Consider the following 21,008-nt stretch of genomic DNA (forward strand, 5'->3'; position numbering starts at 1 on the left):
GTAAAGACCCCACCCTACCCTACAGTAAAGACCCCACCCTACCCTACAGTATAGACCCCACCATACTCTACAGTATAAACCCCACCCTACCCTACAGTATAGACCCCACCTTGCCCTACAGTATAGACCCCACCCTACCCTACAGCACAGACCCCACCCTACCCTACAGTAAAGACCCCAACCTACCCTACAGTATAGACCCCACCCTACTCTACAGTATAGACCCCACCCTACCCTACAGTATAGACCCCACCCTACCCTACAGTAAAGACCCCACCCTACCCTACAGTATAGACCCCACCATACTCTACAGTATAGACCCCACCCTACCCTACAGTATAGACCCCACCTTGCCCTACAGTATAGACCCCACCCTACCCTACATCACAGACCCCACCCTACCCTACAGTAAAGACCCCAACCTACCCTACAGTATAGACCCCACCCTACCCTACAATATAGACCCCACCCTACCCTACAGTACAGACCCCACCCTACCCTACAGTACAGACCCCACCCTACCCTACAGTAAAGACCCCAACCTACCCTACAGTACAGACCCCACCCTACCCTACAATATAGACCCCACCCTACCCTACAGTATAGACCCCAACCTACCCTACAGTATAGACCCCAACCTACTCTACAGTATAGACCCCACCCTACCCTACAGTAAAGACCCCACCCTACTCTACAGTATAGACCCCACCATACCCTACAGTAAAGACCCCACCCTACCCTACAGTAAAGACCCCACCCTACCCTACAGTAAAGACCCCACCCTACCCTACAGTATAGACCCCACCATACTCTACAGTATAAACCCCACCCTACCCTACAGTATAGACCCCACCTTGCCCTACAGTATAGACCCCACCCTACCCTACAGCACAGACCCCACCCTACCCTACAGTAAAGACCCCAACCTACCCTACAGTATAGACCCCACCCTACCCTACAATATAGACCCCACCCTACCCTACAGTACAGACCCCACCTTACCCTACAGTACAGACCCCACCCTACCCTACAGTACAGACCCCACCCTACCCTACAGTAAAGACCCCAACCTACCCTACAGTACAGACCCCACCCTACCCTACAATATAGACCCCACCCTACCCTACAGTATAGACCCCAACCTACCCTACAGTATAGACCCCAACCTACTCTACAGTATAGACCCCACCCTACCCTACAGTAAAGACCCCACCCTACTCTACAGTATAGACCCCACCATACCCTACAGTAAAGACCCCACCCTACCCTACAGTAAAGACCCCACCCTACCCTACAGTAAAGACCCCACCCTACCCTACAGTAACGACCCCACCCTACCCTACAGTAAAGACCCCACCCTACCCTACAGTTTAGACCCCAACCTACCCTACAGTAACGACCCCACCCTACCCTACAGTATAGACCCAACCCTACCCTACAGTAACGACCCCACCCTACCCTACAGTAACGACCCCACCCTACCCTACAGTAAAGACCCCAACCTACCCTACAGTAACGACCCCACCTTGCCCTACAGGAAAGACTGTGACTGGTACTCGCGGTGCTTTTCAACACCTATGTCAGGTGTTTCAGTGAATGTAATTAGCTCCAATAAGTGTAATGAGTTCAATATTAGGAGTCGAGGAATATAGTCGCCTTCATTAGAAAGGAAACATTCTACTATTTTATACTGCAGTACCTCCAGGAACCCCCAGGGGGAGGGGGGTGAAACCCCGGGTGAATATCTCTGCAGTACCTCCAGGAACCCCCAGGGGGAGGGGGGTGAAACCCCGGGTGAATATCTCTGCAGTGTTGTATGGTATGCCTCAATCCGTATGTGTTCTTGTCAATGAACTACGATGTTTATGTAGATCTTGGTGATGAACACTGAGTTGTATTGATAGTGGTGGTGATTATACAGTATGACAAAGTGCCCTCACATGGGTTATTTATGTTTAGAATTTATAAGGTGATAATGGAATTGTGTTCTGAAGAGTTTACTGTCTGTGCCGGCCCCAAACCTCATGTCAGACCATCCTGTCTGTGTTAACTACCAGCCCCAAACCTCATGTCAGACCATCCTGTCTGTGTTAACTACCAACCCCAAACCTCATGTCAGAACATCCTGTCTGTTAACTACCAGCCCCAAACCTCATGTCAGACCATCCTGTCCGTGTTAACTACCAGCCCCAAACCTCATGTCAGACCATCCTGTCTGTGTTAACTACCAACCCCAAACCTCATGTCAGAACATCCTGTCTGTGTTAACTACCAACCCCAAACCTCATGTCAGAACATCCTGTCTGTTAACTACCAGCCCCAAACCTCATGTCAGACCATCCTGTCTGTGTTAACTACCAGCCCCAAACCTCATGTCAGACCATCCTGTCTGTGTTAACTACCAACCCCAAACCTCATGTCAGACCATCCTGTCTGTGTTAACTACCAGCCCCAAACCTCATGTCAGTTCATCCTGTCTGTTAACTACCAGCCCCAAACCTCATGTCAGACCATCCTGTCTGTGTTAACTACCAGCCCCAAACCTCATGTCAGACCATCCTGTCTGTGTTAACTACCAGCCCCAAACCTCATGTCAGACCATCCTGTCTGTGTTAACTACCAACCCCAAACCTCATGTCAGACCATCCTGTCTGTGTTAACTACCAGCCCCAAACCTCATGTCAGACCATCCTGTCTGTGTTAACTACCAACCCCAAACCTCATGTCAGAACATCCTGTCTGTGTTAACTACCAGCCCCAAACCTCATGTCAGTTCATCCTGTCTGTTAACTACCAGCCCCAAACCTCATGTCAGACCATCCTGTCTGTGTTAACTACCAGCCCCAAACCTCATGTCAGACCATCCTGTCTGTTTTAACTACCAGCCCCAAACCTCATGTCAGACCATCCTGTCTGTGTTAACTACCAGCCCCAAACCTCATGTCAGTTCATCCTGTCTGTGTTAACTACCAGCCCCAAACCTCATGTCAGTTCATCCTGTCTGTTAACTACCAACCCCAAACCTCATGTCAGTTAATCCTGTCTGTTAACTACCAACCCCAAACCTCATGTCAGTTCATCCTGTCTGTGTTAACCCCAAACCTCATGTCAGTTCATCCTGTCTGTTAACTACCAACCCCAAACCTCATGTCAGTTCATCCTGTCTGTTAACTACCAACCCCAAACCTCATGTCAGTTCATCCTGTCTGTGTTAACCCCAAACCTCATGTCAGTTCATCCTGTCTGTTAACTACCAACCCCAAACCTCATGTCAGTTCATCCTGTCTGTGTTAACTACCAACCCCAAACCTCATGTCAGTTCATCCTGTCTGTTAACTACCAACCCCAAACCTCATGTCAGTTCATCCTGTCTGTGTTAACTACCAACCCCAAACCTCATGTCAGTTCATCCTGTCTGTTAACTACCAACCTCATGTCAGTTCATCCTGTCTGTGTTAACTACCAACCCCAAACCTCATGTCAGTTCATCCTGTCTGGTAACTACCAACCTCATGTCAGTTCATCCTGTCTGTTAACTACCAACCCCAAACCTCATGTCAGTTCATCCTGTCTGTGTTAACTACCAACCCCAAACCTCATGTCAGTTCATCCTGTCTGTTAACTACCAACCCCAAACCTCATGTCAGTTCATCCTGTCTGTTAACTACCAACCCCAAACCTCATGTCAGTTCATCCTGTCTGTGTTAACTACCAACCCCAAACTTCATGTCAGTTCATCATGTCTGTGTTAACTACCAACCCCAAACCTCATGTCAGTTCATCCTGTCTGTTAACTACCAACCCCAAACCTCATGTCAGTTTATCCTGTCTGTTAACTACCAACCCCAAACCTCATGTCAGTTCATCCTGTCTGTGTTAACCCCAAACCTCATGTCAGTTCATCCTGTCTGTTAACTACCAACCCCAAACCTCATGTCAGTTCATCCTGTCTGTTAACTACCAACCCCAAACCTCATGTCAGTTCATCCTGTCTGTGTTAACTACCAACCCCAAACCTCATGTCAGTTCATCCTGTCTGTTAACTACCAACCCCAAACCTCATGTCAGTTCATCCTGTCTGTTAACTACCAACCCCAAACCACATGTCAGTTCATCCTGTCTGTGTTAACTACCAACCCCAAACCTCATGTCAGTTCATCCTGTCTGTTGACTACCAACCTCATGTCAGTTCATCCTTTCTGTGTTAACTACCAACCCCAAACCTCATGTCAGTTCATCCTGTCTGGTAACTACCAACCTCATGTCAGTTCATCCTGTCTGTGTTAACTACCAACCCCAAACCTCATGTCAGTTCATCCTGTCTGTTAACTACCAACCCCAAACCTCATGTCAGTTCATCCTGTCTGTTAACTACCAACCCCAAACCTCATGTCAGTTCATCCTGTCTGTTAACTACCAACCCCAAACCTCATGTCAGTTCATCCTGTCTGTTAACTACCAACCCCAAACCTCATGTCAGTTCATCCTGTCTGTTAACTACCAACCCCAAACCTCATGTCAGTTCATCCTGTCTGTTAACTACCAACCCCAAACCTCATCTCAGTTCATCCTGTCTGTTAACTACCAACCCCAAACCTCATCTCAGTTCATCCTGTCTGTGTTAACTACCAACCCCAAACCTCATGTCAGTTCATCCTGTCTGTTAACTACCAACCCCAAACCTCATGTCAGTTCATCCTGTCACGTAACTACCAACCCCAAACCTCATCTCAGTTCATCCTGTCTGTTAACTACCAACCCCAAACCTCATCTCAGTTCATCCTGTCTGTGTTAACTACCAACCCCAAACCTCATGTCAGTTCATCCTGTCTGTTAACTACCAACCCCAAACCTCATGTCAGTTCATCCTGTCTGTTAACTACCAACCCCAAACCTCATGTCAGTTAATCCTGTCTGTTAACTACCAACCCCAAACCTCGTGTTACAGATCAACTTGTTTACATGTCGTTTTTCAGGTTTATTCTGATTCATGGGAAAGATGGGAAAATGTGACAGTGACATGGATTTAGGTTGTCTTTTGATAATCCATGACGCGTCAATCACTGTCTTTTTATGGATTTAGTTATAATCAACTATTTTAGAGGCACCTACAAAAATGCAACGTGATATTGTAGATGAAATGTGGAAATTGGTTGACGTGCTTTGATTGGTCAAGATGAGTTCATGACGACGAGGGCGTCAAGGGTTGAAAGAGGAATGGCTGTTACCCTGGAGTTGGAGGAGAGTGAAGTTGGCATTAGACGCTGACCCTGGGTCAGTTTAACATTTCCCCAAACATATGGTTAATACTAGGAATGTGGGAAGGGGAAGCTGACCCTACATCAGTATCCTGTTCCTGGGGGAATCTTCACCTTCATGGGAGCTGTTGCCCATTGGATGTACTGCCTCCTCCCTTCTTCTGCTTTTCATAACCAGTGTAGAAACAAACCTGCTGTTCCTCCCGCTCGGCAAGACCACCGCCTCCACAACGCTAAGCCCCGCCCCCACAACGCTAAGCCCCGCCTACCCCCTTTCCTCTGCTTAGCATATAAAGTGGAACACAGTCAGTGTGTACTGTGAAGCCTACCGCAATCCTTATCAGAATGTCAAGAATAAATAAATATATATTAAACTCTACATTTTTAATAAACTCACCTGGTCCGTGTGGTTCTATGTGTGTGTGTGTGTGTGTGTGTGTGTGTGTGTGTGTGTGTGTGTGTGTGTGTGTGTGTGTGTAACTCTTCTTGTTGGGACCAGAAGTCACCACAAGAATTGTAAACAAACAACAATTTGACCAACTGAGGACATTTTTTTGGTCCCCACAGGGTCAGATGCTGTTTCGAGAGGGTTTAGGGTTAAGGTTAGAATTAGTTTTCGTGTTCAAATTAGGTTAAGGCTCAGGGTTATGAGCTAGGATTAGTTTTAGGGTTAAGGTTAGGTTTTTGGCTTAAGGTTAGGGTTAGGGTAAGAGTACAGGTTAGGGTTAGATTTAGGGTTAGGGGTTAGGGTAAGAGTACAGGTTAGGGTTAGATTTAGGGTTAGGGGTTAGGGTAAGAGTACGGGTTAGGGTAAGAGTACAGGTTAGGGTAAGAGTACAGGTTAGGGTTAGATTTAGGGTTAGGGTAAGAGTACAGGTTAGGGTTAGGGTAAGAGTACAGGTTAGGGTTAGATGTAGGGTTAGGGGTTAGGGTAAGAGTACAGGTTAGGGTTAGGGGTTAGGGTAAGAGTACAGGTTAGGGTTAGGGTTAGGGTAAGAGTACAGGTTAGGGTTAGATGTAGGGTTAGGTGTTAGGGTAAGAGTACAGGTTAGGGTTAGGGTAAGAGTACAGGTTAGGGTTAGGGTAAGAGTACAGGTTAGGGTTAGATGTAGGGTTAGGGGTTAGGGTAAGAGTACAGGTTAGGGTAAGATGTAGGGTTAGGGGTTAGGGTAAGAGTACAGGTTAGGGTTAGATGTAGGGTTAGGGGTTAGGGTAAGAGTACAGGTTAGGGTTAGGGGTTAGGGTAAGAGTACAGGTTAGGGTTAGGGGTTAGGGAATATCAGATTCTGAATGGTACTGAACCCTGGATGGTGTTGTATGTTTATTCTCCAGTAGAGTACAGGTTAGGGTTAGGGGTTAGGGTAAGAGTACAGGTTAGGGTTAGGGGTTAGGGTAAGAGTACAGGTTAGGGTTAGATGTAGGGTTAGGGGTTAGGGTAAGAGTACAGGTTAGGGTTAGGGGTTAGGGAATATCAGATTCTGAATGGTACTGAACCCTGGATGGTGTTGTATGTTCATTCTCCAGTAGAGGACAGCATTGCTTCAGATACCACTGAACATCCTACAACCTCCACTTCCTGTTAAACGCGTGTCGTCTCTGAGCTTCCCAGTCATTCAGCTATTGTTCAGTATATCCCCTGTAGCTGTCTCTCAATCAGAGCCTCAGTCAGGTTCTGACATCATCAGCTTCAACCCAGAGCCATCTTCTTTTCTACTTGTCCATGTTAGAGAGAGAGAACAGGTATTTTCTACATGTTAGAGAGAGAGAACAGGTATTTTCTACATGTCAGAGAGAGAGAGAACAGGTATTTTCTACATGTTAGAGAGAGAGAGAGAACAGGTATTTTCTACAGGTTCATGTCAGAGAGAGAGAGAGAACAGGGAGTTTATCTAGCCTCCTCCCAGTCTATTGGGGGTCCTATGTCACAAGCATAGGAGACATAAGTATCCGCGGTAGTCTCGTAGTCTAATGGGTGTCTGTAGCTGTTCTTAACCTTGGTATTGACTGTCTGTATCCAGCCTCAACCCTTCATCTATTACTTTTCCTGAACACAAGGCATTAAAGTACTGAGGAGGCAGACATAGTGGTGCTGCTCTAGTCATGGAAGGCAGTAGCTGTTCTTAACCTTGGTGTTGACTGTCTGTATCCAGCCCTCCTGCCTCCAGTCAGGTCAACGTGTCCCCAGGTCCCAGGCCTCTACATTACCAGGTCCATTAAGACCTAATGGGCCAACAGGTGGTCTGGGGCAGAAGCAGGGCAGCACACCACTAGCTGATAGCCAGACCTGGGTTCAAATACTATTCTAAATCATTTGAAATACTTCCTCTGTGCCTGATGGAGCCTGTTGCAATGGACCCTATAGAAAAGTCCCAACTTCTGTAAATCCCTCCCTCCTGGCCCTCCAGGCTGGCAAAGGTAAACGCAGCAAACAGTCATGGTATATGAAAGGTTTTGAATAGTATTTGAACCCAGATTTGCTCCTAGTGGCTAGGTTAGCTGTCCTCAGGGTTCAGAGGCCTCTGTTGGTAAGTGATACTGAGAAATGGCTTCTCTCTAGGCCTGTATCACTGAGGATTCATCAATCTTAGGGGGTCAGTGTGTGTGTGTGTGTGTGTGTGTGTGTGTGTGTGTGTGTTTAAGGTGGGGGATCCTTGAGCCTTGATCTCAACCCCCCTGACCCTTGACCTCGTTCGCTCATTTGTTTTCGTTAGTCCCCCCCACTAGACAACCGGCCCCAGTGACCCCCCTAACACCCCTCGCCTCCTTACCCTTTTAGTGCGAGCATTTCTGAAAGTATCTCTGAAGGACCTGTTCCTAACTCAAATAATTTGAGGTATTTCTCAACTCTCTATGCCCCCCTCCCTTCCTCCTCCTCCCCTCTTCTCCCCCTCTTCTAGAACCTGCAGCAGCACTAAAGCAGTGAAGAGTCTCTGGACACTTCTAAATCAGCCTGGAATGAATCCTCACATCCGTAGTCTTCTCTCTCTTAATCCCTCCACAGTGAAAGGTATGCCCTCTCACAGAGAAGCAGGAAGGCCACATCAGTTCAAGTGTATCTAGCTGACTAGCACGTGAAACATGTACCAGGAGGATAGTGACTCAGACATGTACCAGGAGGATAGTGACTCAGACATGTACCAGGAGGATAGTGAATCAGACATGTACCAGGAGGATAGTGAATCAGACATGTACCAGGAGGATAGTGAATCAGACATGTACCAGGAGGATAGTGAATCAGACAAGTACCAGGAGGATAGTGACTCATACATGTACCAGGAGGATAGTGAATCAGACATATACCAGGAGGATAGTGAATCATACATATACCAGGAGGATAGTGAATCAGACATGTACCAGGAGGATCGTGACTCAGACATGTACCAGGATGATAGTGACTCAGACATGTACCAGGAGGATAGTGAATCAGACATGTACCAGGAGGATAGTGACTCAGACATATACCAGGAGGATAGTGAATCATACATATACCAGGAGGATAGTGAATCAGACATGTACCAGGAGGATAGTGACTCAGACATGTACCAGGATGATAGTGACTCAGACATGTACCAGGAGGATAGTGAATCAGACATGTACCAGGAGGATAGTGACTCAGATATGTACCAGGATGATAGTGAATCAGACATGTACCAGGATGATAGTGAATCAGACATGTACCAGGAGGATAGTGACTCAGACATGTACCAGGATGATAGTGAATCAGACATGTACCAGGATGATAGTGAATCAGACAAGTACCAGGAGGATAGTGACTCATACATGTACCAGGAGGATAGTGAATCAGACATATACCAGGAGGATAGTGAATCATACATATACCAGGAGGATAGTGAATCAGACATGTACCAGGAGGATGGTGACTCAGACATGTACCAGGATGATAGTGACTCAGACATGTACCATGATGATAGTGACTCAGACATGTACCATGATGATAGTGACTCAGACATGTACCAGGATGATAGTGAATCAGACATGTACCAGGAGGATAGTGACTCAGACATGTACCTGGATGATAGTGAATCAGACATATACCAGGAGGATAGTGAATCAGACATGTACCAGGAGGATATTGACTCAGACATGTACCAGGAGGATAGTGAATCAGACATATACCAGGAGGATAGTGAATCAGACATGTACCAGGAGGATAGTGAATCAGACATGTACCAGGAGGATAGTGGCTCAGACATGTACCAGGATGATAGTGAATCTGACATGTACCAGGAGGATAGTGACTCAAACATGTACCTGGAGGATAGTGAATAAAAAATATACCAGGAGGATAGTGAATAGGACATGTACCAGGAGGATAGTGACTCAGACATGTACCAGGAGGATAGTGAATCAGACATATACCAGGAGGATAGTGACTCAGACATGTACCAGGAGGATAGTGAATCAGACATGTACCAGGAGGATGGTGACTCAGACATGTACCAGGAGGATCGTGACTCAGACATGTACCTGGAGGATAGTGAATCAGACATGTACCAGGAGGATAGTGAATCAGACAAGTACCAGGAGGATAGTGACTCATACATGTACCAGGAGGATAGTGAATCAGACATATACCAGGAGGATAGTGAATCATACATATACCAGGAGGATAGTGAATCAGACATGTACCAGGAGGATCGTGACTCAGACATGTACCAGGATGATAGTGACTCAGACATGTACCAGGAGGATAGTGAATCAGACATGTACCAGGAGGATAGTGACTCAGACATATACCAGGAGGATAGTGAATCATACATATACCAGGAGGATAGTGAATCAGACATATACCAGGAGGATAGTGACTCAGACATGTACCAGGAGGATAGTGAATCAGACATGTACCAGGAGGATGGTGACTCAGACATGTACCAGGAGGATCGTGACTCAGACATGTACCTGGAGGATAGTGAATCAGACATGTACCTGGAGGATAGTGAATCAGACATATACCAGGAGGATAGTGACTCAGACATATACCAGGAGGATAGTGAATCAGACATGTACCAGGATGATAGTGAATCAGACATGTACCAGGATGATAGTGACTCAGATATGTACCTGAATGATTGTGAATCAGACATGTACCATGATGATAGTGAATCAGACATGTACCAGGATGATAGTGAATCAGACATGTACCAGGAGGATAGTGAATCAGACATGTACCAGGAGGATAGTGAATCAGAGTTGAATACTTGACTGAGTTGACTCAAGGTGACGTCTGTTTGTACTGTGTGTGTTTTTATAATGAAGGTGACGTGTTGTTTCGTGTGGGTGTAACTGGTCGGATCCTAGCAACCCCACCATTTACATGTCACAGCAGCTGTTATGTTGTGGTCGGATCCTAGCAACCCCACCATTTACATGTCACAGCAGCTGTTATGTTGTGTGCTTTATGAAAACAACAACAACAACATTATAGGATGACATTGTCCTGCTGTTTGATGTCCCAAAGTAGTGACAGTGGTGGTAACTCCTTCCTCTCTCTCCCTATTGGTCCTGACAGTGGTGGTAACTCCTTCCTCTCTCTCCCTATTGGTCCTGACAGTGGTGGTAACTCCTTCCTCTCTCTCCCTATTGGTCCTGACAGTGGTGGTAACTCCTTCCTCTCTCTCCCTATTGGTCCTGACAGTGGTGTAACTCCTTCCTCTCTCTCTCCCTATTGGTCCTGACAGTGGTGGTAACTCCTTCCTCTCTCTCCCCATTGGTCCTGACAGTGGTGGTAACTCCTTCCTCTCTCTCCCTATTGGTCCTGACAGTGGTGGTAACTCATTCCTCTCTCTCCCTATTGGTCCTGACAGTGGTGGTAACTCCTTCCTCTCTCTCCCTATCGGTCCTGACAGTGGTGGTAACTCCTTCCTCTCTCTCCCTATTGGTCCTGACAGTGGTGGTAACTCCTTCCTCTCTCTCCCTATTGGTCCTGACAGTGGTGGTAACTCCTTCCTCTCTCTCCCTATTGGTCCTGACAGTGGTGTAACTCCTTCCTCTCTCTCTCCCTATCGGTCCTGACAGTGGTGGTAACTCCTTCCTCTCTCTCCCTATTGGTCCTGACAGTGGTGGTAACTCCTTCCTCTCTCTCCCTATTGGTCCTGACAGTGGTGGTAACTCATTCCTCTCTCTCCCTATTGGTCCTGACAGTGGTGGTAACTCCTTCCTCTCTCTCCCTATCGGTCCTGACAGTGGTGGTAACTCCTTCCTCTCTCTCCCTATTGGCCCTGACAGTGGTGGTAACTCCTTCCTCTCTCTCCCTATTGGTCCTGACAGTGGTGGTAACTCCTTCCTCTCTCTCCCTATTGGTCCTGACAGTGGTGGTAACTCCTTCCTCTCGCTCCCTATTGGTCCTGACAGTGGTGGTAACTCCTTCCCCTCTCTCTCCCTATTGGTCCTGACAGTGGTGGTAAGTCCTTCCCCTCTCTCTCCCTATTGGTCCTGACAGTGGTGGTAACTCCTTCCTCTCTCTCCCTATTGGTCCTCCTACAGAGTCTTGACAGTGGTGGTAACTCCTTCCTCTCTCTCCCTATTGGTCCTCCTACTGAATAATGACAGTGGTGGTAACTCCTTCCCCTCTCTCCCTATTGGTCCTCCTAGAGAATAATGACAGGGGTTGTAACTCCTTCCTCTCTCTCCCTATTGGTCCTCCTACAGAGTCCTGGCAGTGGTGGTAACTCCTTCCTCTCTCTCCCTATTGGTCCTCCTACCTACAATTTACCTACAGAGACTTTGGAAGGTAGTTGTGGCTCTCAGACCATGGCATGGTTAGACATAGACCACTATATAACTGTATCTGACCATGGTTAGACATAGACCACTATATAATGTTATCTGACTATCTGACCACTATATACCTGTATCTGACCATGGTTAGACATAGACCACTATATACCTGTATCTGACCATGGTTAGACATAGACCACTATATAATGTATCTGACCATGGTTAGACATAGACCACTATATACCTGTATCTGACCATGGTTAGACATAGACCACTATATACCTGTATCTGACCATGGTTAGACATAGACCACTATATAACTGTATCTGACCATGGTTAGACATAGACCACTATATACCTGTATCTGACCATGGTTAGACATAGACCACTATATAACTGTATCTGACCATGGTTAGACATAGACCACTATATAACTGTATCTGACCATGGTTAGACATAGACCACTATATAACTTTATCTGACCATGGTTAGAATAGAGAATCATGGTAACAACAGAGGGTTAAGGTTAATGTTAGGGGTAGGTTCAGTCCCTCCAGAGTGAAGTTAGTATAGAGAATCATGGTAACAACAGAGGGTTAAGGTTAATGTTAGGGGTAGGTTCAGTCCCTCCAGAGTGAAGTTAGTATAGAGAATCATGGTAACAACACAGGGTTAAGGTTAATGTTAGGGGTAGGTTCAGTCCCTCCAGAGTGAAGTTAGTATAGAGAATCATGGTAACAACAGAGGGTTAAGGTTAATGTTAGGGGTAGGTTCAGTCCCTCCAGAGTGTTGAGACGGTTGGGACAAGCCGTTTGGTCTGTCATTAAGAAACATCAACATCTTCATTATGGTCCTGAGTGCAGGGCAGGCGCCAGACAGCTAAGAGCTCTTTCTGTTTCAGCAGAAATACATTCTACAGGTTGATGTACAGGGCTGTCTGAACAATCCAACAATGTTAAAATCAAATCACACTGTATTTGTCACAGGCGCCGAATACAACAGGTGTAGACCTTAGTGACATGCTGAATACAACAGGTGTAGACCTAACAGTGACATGCTGAATACAACAGGTGTAGACCTAACAGTGACATGCTGAATACAACAGGTGTAGACCTAACAGTGACATGCTGAATACAACAGGTGTAGACCTAACAGTGACATGCTGAATACAACAGGTGTAGACCTTAGTGACATGCTGAATACAACAGGTGTAGACCTTAGTGACATGCTGAATACAACAGGTGTAGACCTAACAGTGACATGCTGAATACAACAGGTGTAGACCTAACAGTGACATGCTGAATACAACAGGTGTAGACCTAACAGTGACATGCTGAATACAACAGGTGTAGACCTAACAGTGACATGCTGAATACAACAGGTGTAGACCTTAGTGACATGCTGAATACAACAGGTGTAGACCTAACAGTGACATGCTGAATACAACAGGTGTAGACCTAACAGTGACATGCTGAATACAACAGGTGTAGACCTAACAGTGACATGCTGAATACAACAGGTGTAGACCTAACAGTGACATGCTGAATACAACAGGTGTAGACCTTAGTGACATGCTGAATACAACAGGTGTAGACCTTAGTGACATGCTGAATACAACAGGTGTAGACCTAACAGTGACATGCTGAATACAACAGGTGTAGACCTAACAGTGACATGCTGAATACAACAGGTGTAGACCTAACAGTGACATGCTGAATACAACAGGTGTAGACCTTAGTGACATGCTGAATACAACAGGTGTAGACCTAACAGTGACATGCTGAATACAACAGGTGTAGACCTAACAGTGACATGCTGAATACAACAGGTGTAGACCTAACAGTGACATGCTGAATACAACAGGTGTAGACCTAACAGTGACATGCTGAATACAACAGGTGTAGACCTAACAGTGACATGCTGAATACAACAGGTGTAGACCTTAGTGACATGCTGAATACAACAGGTGTAGACCTTAGTGACATGCTGAATACAACAGGTGTAGACCTAACAGTGACATGCTGAATACAACAGGTGTAGACCTTAGTGACATGCTGAATACAACAGGTGTAGACCTAACAGTGACATGCTGAATACAACAGGTGTAGACCTAACAGTGACATGCTGAATACAACAGGTGTAGACCTAACAGTGACATGCTGAATACAACAGGTGTAGACCTAACAGTGACATGCTGAATACAACAGGTGTAGACCTAACAGTGACATGCTGAATACAACAGGTGTAGACCTAACAGTGACATGCTGAATACAACAGGTGTAGACCTTAGTGACATGCTGAATACAACAGGTGTAGACCTAACAGTGACATGCTGAATACAACAGGTGTAGACCTAACAGTGACATGCTGAATACAACAGGTGTAGACCTTAGTGACATGCTGACTATGAGCCCTTTAACCAACAGTGCCGTTAAGGAACGTAATAATACACATACATAATAATATGTGTTGGATGGTGTTACATGTACGTGCTCCAACACTCAGACATAGACCATGACACTGATGTGGCCTGTGATGACATCTCCTCAACATCTACCTTAAGAGAGACACTGTAGATTCTCATAACAGCTAACTGGTAACATAACACATAACAGCTAACTTCGTGGTCAAATACAGTCCATTACCATCAAACTGGGTGTGGAGAGGATTCCTTCAAGGTAGGTCTTTGAGGCAGGTCTTTAAGGCAGGTCTTTAAGGCAGGTCTTTTAGGCAGGTCTTTTAGGTAGGTGTCACGTTCTGACCGTTATTTTCCTGTGTTTGGTATTTAGTTAGTATGGTCAGGGCGTGAGTTGGGTGGGCAGTCTATGTTTGTTTTTCTATGATTTGGGTATTTCTATGTTTCGGCCTAGTATGGTTCTCAATCAGAGGCAGGTGTCATTAGTTGTCTCTGATTGAGAATCATACTTAGGTAGCCTGGGTTGCACTGTTTGTTTGTGGGTGATTGTCTATGTTGATGGCTTGTTTCAGCGCAGCTCACATTAGCGTCACGGTTGTTATTTTGTTTACTACTTTGGTATAGTGTTTCAGTGTTCAGTTCTTTCTTTATTAAACATTCAACATGAACACATATCACGCTGCATATTGGTCCTCCGATCCTTCTCGCCTCTCCTCTTCAGATGAAGAGGAGGACGACCGTGACAGTAGGTCTTTAAGGCAGGTCTTTTAGGCAGGTCTTTAAGGCAGGTCTTTAGGTAGGTCTTTTAGGTAGGTCTTTGAGGCAGGTATCTAAGGCAGGTATTAAATACGGCAGGTCTTTTAGGTAAGTCTTTAAGGCAGGTCTTTAAGGCAGGTATCTAAGGCAGGTATTTAATAAGACAGGACTTTTAGGTAGGCCCTGAGCTATAGAAGTGTACGGCGTCCAGACTAATGTTGTTGTGTCTTTGAAGGGCTAGCTGAGACCATAATGATCCCTACAGCGCCAGTCCTTACAGACATAATGAAAACGTTGACCTGACATCTGAAGCAGGCAGACACTACGTCCCAAATGGCACCCTATTCCCTATTTAGTGCACTACTTTTGACCAGGACTCATAGGGCTCTGGTCTAAAGTAGTGCACTACGTAGGGAATAGGGTGCCATTTGGGGAGCATGCAGAGTGAGGCATATTACAGGTCTAAGCTAAACTAGAGGGGTTGTTTCAACAGGGATCCAGTGGCAGCAAGTGATGGTTATCACAACACCTGACTACACCGCCCAGACACTAAATGCAGAGCAGGAAGATGGACTTGACTTGATACGAACTCTTTGAGTTGAGAGGAGTAGCCAAGTACTTTTATCCAAGAGTCGTCCTTCCATGGCACATCTTTTACCTGAAACAGTAACTTTTCTGAAAGTCATCAGATCGGGATGGCTGCTCCGTCTGAGGAGAGTCCATCTTGACAGCCAGACCCCCCCCCCCCACCCCCCACCCACAACCAACCCCCCCTACACACACACACACACACACACACACACACACACACACACACACACACACACACACACACACACACACACACACACACACACACACACACACACACACACACACACACAGTCTCTCTCTGTCTCTCTCTCTGTCTCTCTCTCTGTCTCTCTTCTCTCTGTCTCTCTTCTCTCTGTCTCTGTCTCTTCTGTCTGTCTGTCTGTCTGTCTGTCTGTCTCGCTCTCTGTCAGATTAAATGGTGGTTGAAGAGAACAAGCTGAGCTACTGCCTTTACACTGAGAGGTGGTTGTATAACATGTTCAGTGGGTATTTATCTGGAAGACTGGAAGACGGCGCGGTTCACTGCTAAGAGGGGAATTATAATGTTACATGACTATATTCTTCCTAGAGGCTGCGGAGGCCTTGAGATGATCCCTGTACTCTGAAAAACACCATTTACAACATGGCAGTGTGGTTGAGTAACAAGCCAACTCCTCATCGTGCCAAGATCCACACACACACACACACACACACACACACACATACACACTCTCACACACACACACACACACACACACACACACACACACACATACACACTCACACACACACACACACACACACACACACACACACACACACACACACACACACACACACACACACACACACACACACACACACACACACATACACACTCTCACACACACACACACACACACACACACACACACACACACACACACACACACACACACACACACATACACACACACACACACACACACACAGTGCTGAAAGTGAGATTTACCATCCAGGATATCATAGTAGATTGCATCCTGACCATGGGTAACATGGTATGTAGGAAGAACAGGAGAAATCATATAGAAGGAGAAGTCCTACTGTATTGTAAGGCACATTCTCCTTTACCTATGGGACTGCATGGTTCTCCTAACTCTAGCTCCACCCTCTAATGCATTAAGACTCCATGTATGTTTTGGCGACATTGAACAAGCTAAAGGTATATGAATCATAATGTTTGGACAGTGATTGGAATACCTGTAAAGAACAAATATTAGTGTGTATTTGTAACAATGTAACAAACTGTCGTAACCCATGGTAACTATACATAGCCTGCTGTCACAACCCATGGTAACTATACATAGCCTGTTGTCACAACCCATGGTAACTATACATAGCCTGCTGTCACAACCCATGGTAACTATACATAGCCTGCCTTCACAACCCATGGTAACTATACATAGCCTGCTGTCGTAACCCATGGTAACTATACATAGCCTGCTGTCGTAACCCATGGTAACTATACATAGCCTGTTGTCACAACCCATGGTAACTATACTTAGCCTGTTGTCACAACCCATGGTAACTATACTTAGCCTGTTGGCACAACCCATGGTAACTAGAAATAGCCTGCCCTCACAACCCATGGTAACTATACATAGCCTGCTGTCATAACCCATGGTAACTATACATAGCCTGCTGTCGTAACCCATGGTAACTATGCATAGCCTGCTGTCATAACCCATGGTAACTATACATAGCCTGCTGTCGTGACACATGGTAACTATACATAGCCTGTTGTACCAACCCATGGTAACTATACTTAGCCTGTTGGCACAACCCATGGTAACTAGAAATAGCCTGCTGTCACAACCCATGGTAACTATACATAGCCTGCTGTCACAACCCATGGTAACTATACATAGCCTACTGTCGTAACCCATGGTAACTATGCATAGCCTTCTGTCATAACCCATGGTAACTATACATAGCCTGCTGTCACAACCCATGGTAACTATACATAGCCTGCTGTCGTAACCCATGGTAACTATGCATAGCCTGCTGTCGTAACACATGGTAACTACGTCAAGGGTTGACGGTACTGTGTACAGTGGTGTGGTTTGGCTGGTGTGTTGGTCTAGGGTTGATGCTAGACTGTACAGTGGTGTGGTCTGACTGGTGTGTTGGTCTAGGGTTGATGGTAGACTGTACAGTGATATGGTCTGACTGGTGTGTTGGTCTAGGGTTGATGGTAGACTGTACAGTGGTGTGGTCTGACTGATGTGTTGGTCTAGGGTTGATGGTAGACTGTACAGTGGTGTGGTCTGACTGGTGTGTTGGTCTAGGGTTGATGGTAAACTGTACAGTGGTATGGTCTGACTGGTGTGTTGGTCTAGGGTTGATGGTAGACTGTACAGTGGTGTGGTCTAACTGGTGTGTTGGTCTAGGGTTGATGGTAGACTGTGTACAGTGGTGTGGTCTGACTGGTGTGTTGGTCTAGGGTTGATGCTAGACTGTACAGTGGTGTGGTCTGACTGGTGTGTTGGTCTAGGGTTGATGGTAGACTGTACAGTGGTGTGGTCTAACTGGTGTGTTGGTCTAGGGTTGATGGTAGACTGTGTACAGTGGTGTGGTCTGACTGGTGTGTTGGTCTAGGGTTGATGCTAGACTGTACAGTGGTGTGGTCTGACTGGTGTGTTGGTCTAGGGTTGATGGTAGACTGTACAGTGGTGTGGTCTGGCTGGTGTGTTGGTCTAGGGTTGATGGTAGACTGTACAGTGGTGTGGTTTGGCTGGTGTGTTGGTCTAGGGTTGATGCTAGACTGTACAGTGGTGTGGTCTGACTGGTGTGTTGGTTTAGGGTTGATGCTAGACTGTGCTGGTTGTCCTCTCAAAGGCGTTGTCTGTATATGATAATCAACTTCTCTTCCTGTTGACATTGACGGTGGAGAATGCAGTCCTCAGCTCTGACTGAATCTAGTGGGTGACCTAACCTTACTTCCTTCTCTGTGCCCTGGCTGGAACCCCATTAGGCTGTGTCTGCAGTCTGTCATTTACACAGAGCCTCTCTCTCTCTCTTATCTTTCTCAGTCTGTCATTTACACAGAGCCTCTCTCTCTCTTATCTTCCTCAGTCTGTCATTTACACAGAGCCTCTCTCTCTCTCTTATCTTCCTCAGTCTGTCATTTACACAGAGCCTCTCTCTCTCTTATCTTCCTCAGTCTGGCGTGCCTCCATTCATCCATCCATCCCTCTCGCTCTCTCTCTCACTCTCTCTCTCACTCTCTCTAGCTGTCTCTAGCTCTCTCTCTCTCTAGATCTCTCTAGCTCTCTCTCTCTAGATCTCTCTAGCTCTCTCTCTCTTTAGATCTCTCTCTAGCTCTCTCTCTCTCTCGCTCCCTTTCTAGCTCTCTCTAGCTCTCTCTCTCTCTCTAGCTCTCTCTCTAGATCTCTCTAGCTCTCTCTCTCTTTAGATCTCTCTCTAGCTCTCTCTCTCTAGCTCCCTTTCTAGCTCTCTCTAGCTCTCTCTCTCTCTCTCTAGCTCTCTTTCTAGCTCTCTCTAGCTCTCTCTCTCTCTCTAGCTCTCTTTCTAGATCTCTCTAGCTCTCTCTCTCTTTAGATCTCTCTCTAGCTCTCTCTCTCTAGCTCCCTTTCTAGCTCTCTCTAGCTCTCTCTCTCTCTCTCTAGCTCTCTTTCTAGCTCTCTCTAGCTAGCTCTCTCTAGCTCTCTCTCTCTTTAGATCTCTCTCTAGCTCTCTCTCTCTAGCTAGCTCTCTCTCTCTAGCTCTCTCTCTCTTTAGATCTCTCTCTAGCTCTCTCTCTCTAGCTCCCTTTCTAGCTCTCTCTAGCTCTCTCTCTCTCTCTCTAGCTCCCTTTCTAGCTCTCTCTAGCTCTCTCTCTCTCTCTCTAGCTCTCTTTCTAGCTCTCTCTCTCTCTCTCTCTCTCTAGCTCTCTCTCTTTCTAGCTCTCTCTCTCTCTCTCTCTCTAGCTCTCTCTCTTTCTAGCTCTCTCTCTCTCTAGCTCTCTCTCTTTCTAGCTCTCTCTAGCTCTCTCTCTCTCTCTCTCTTTCCATTCAATTTCAATTTAAGGGGCTTTATTGGCATGGGAAACACATGATTACATTGCCAAAGCAAGTGAAATAGATATTAAACAAATGTGAAATAAACAATAGACAACTGAACAGTAAACACTCCACTTGCAAAAGCTCCAAAAGAATAAAGACGCTTCAGATGTCATATTATGTCTATATACGGTGTTGTAATAATGTGCAAATAGTTAAAGTACAAAAAGGAAAATAAATAAGCATAAATATGGGTTGTATTTACAATGGTGTTTGTTCTTCACTGGTTGCCCTTTTCTTCTGGCAACAGGTCACAAATCTTGCTGCTGTGATGGCACACTGTGTTATTTCATCCTCTCTCATCTCTCTCTCTCTCGTCTCTCTCTCTCTCTTTCTCTCTTCTCTCTCTCTCTCATCTCTCTCTCTCTCTCTCTCCTCTCTCTCTCTCTTTCTCTCTCTCTCTCACTCTCCTCTCTCACTCTCTCTAGCTGTCTCTAGCTCTCTCTCTCTCTAGATCTCTCTAGCTCTCTCTCTCTAGATCTCTCTAGCTCTCTCTCTCTTTAGATTCTTCTCTAGCTCTCTCTCTCTCTCGCTCCCTTTCTAGCTCTCTCTAGCTCTCTCTCTCTCTCTAGCTCTCTCTCTAGATCTCTCTAGCTCTCTCTCTCTTTAGATCTCTCTCTAGCTCTCTCTCTCTAGCTCCCTTTCTAGCTCTCTCTAGCTCTCTCTCTCTCTCTCTAGCTCTCTTTCTAGCTCTCTCTAGCTCTCTCTCTCTCTCTCTAGCTCTCTTTCTAGATCTCTCTAGCTCTCTCTCTCTTTAGATCTCTCTCTAGCTCTCTCTCTCTAGCTCCCTTTCTAGCTCTCTCTAGCTAGCTCTCTCTAGCTCTCTCTCTCTTAGATCTCTCTCTAGCTCTCTCTCTCTAGCTAGCTCTCTCTCTCTAGCTCTCTCTCTCTTTAGATCTCTCTCTAGCTCTCTCTCTCTAGCTCCCTTTCTAGCTCTCTCTAGCTCTCTCTCTCTCTCTCTCTAGCTCTCTTTCTAGCTCTCTCTAGCTAGCTCTCTCTCTCTAGCTCTCTCTCTCTTTAGATCTCTCTCTAGCTCTCTCTCTCTAGCTAGCTCTCTCTCTCTAGCTCTCTCTCTCTTTAGATCTCTCTCTAGCTCTCTCTCTCTAGCTCCCTTTCTAGCTCTCTCTAGTTCTCTCTCTCTCTCTCTAGCTCTTCCTCTAGCTCTCT

General features: G+C 46.1%; 1 protein-coding gene across 1 annotated transcript; it reads left to right on the plus strand.

The window, feature by feature from the left end:
- Nucleotides 1-9,578: 9,578 nt before the first annotated feature.
- Nucleotides 9,579-10,481, plus strand: LOC116364364 (clumping factor B-like). Its single transcript, XM_031817556.1, has one exon. The coding sequence runs from the start codon at nt 9,579-9,581 to the stop codon at nt 10,479-10,481; it is 903 nt and encodes a 300-aa protein (XP_031673416.1).
- Nucleotides 10,482-21,008: the final 10,527 nt, after the last annotated feature.

Source organism: Oncorhynchus kisutch, unplaced genomic scaffold, assembly GCF_002021735.2.
Source record: "Oncorhynchus kisutch isolate 150728-3 unplaced genomic scaffold, Okis_V2 scaffold1071, whole genome shotgun sequence".
Lineage (NCBI taxonomy): Eukaryota > Metazoa > Chordata > Actinopteri > Salmoniformes > Salmonidae > Oncorhynchus > Oncorhynchus kisutch.

What these genes read in the sequence shown, in the direction of transcription:
- LOC116364364 (XM_031817556.1), top strand. Translation starts at nt 9,579, where the DNA reads ATGTACCAGGAGGATAGTGACTCAGACATGTACCAGGAGGATAGTGAA.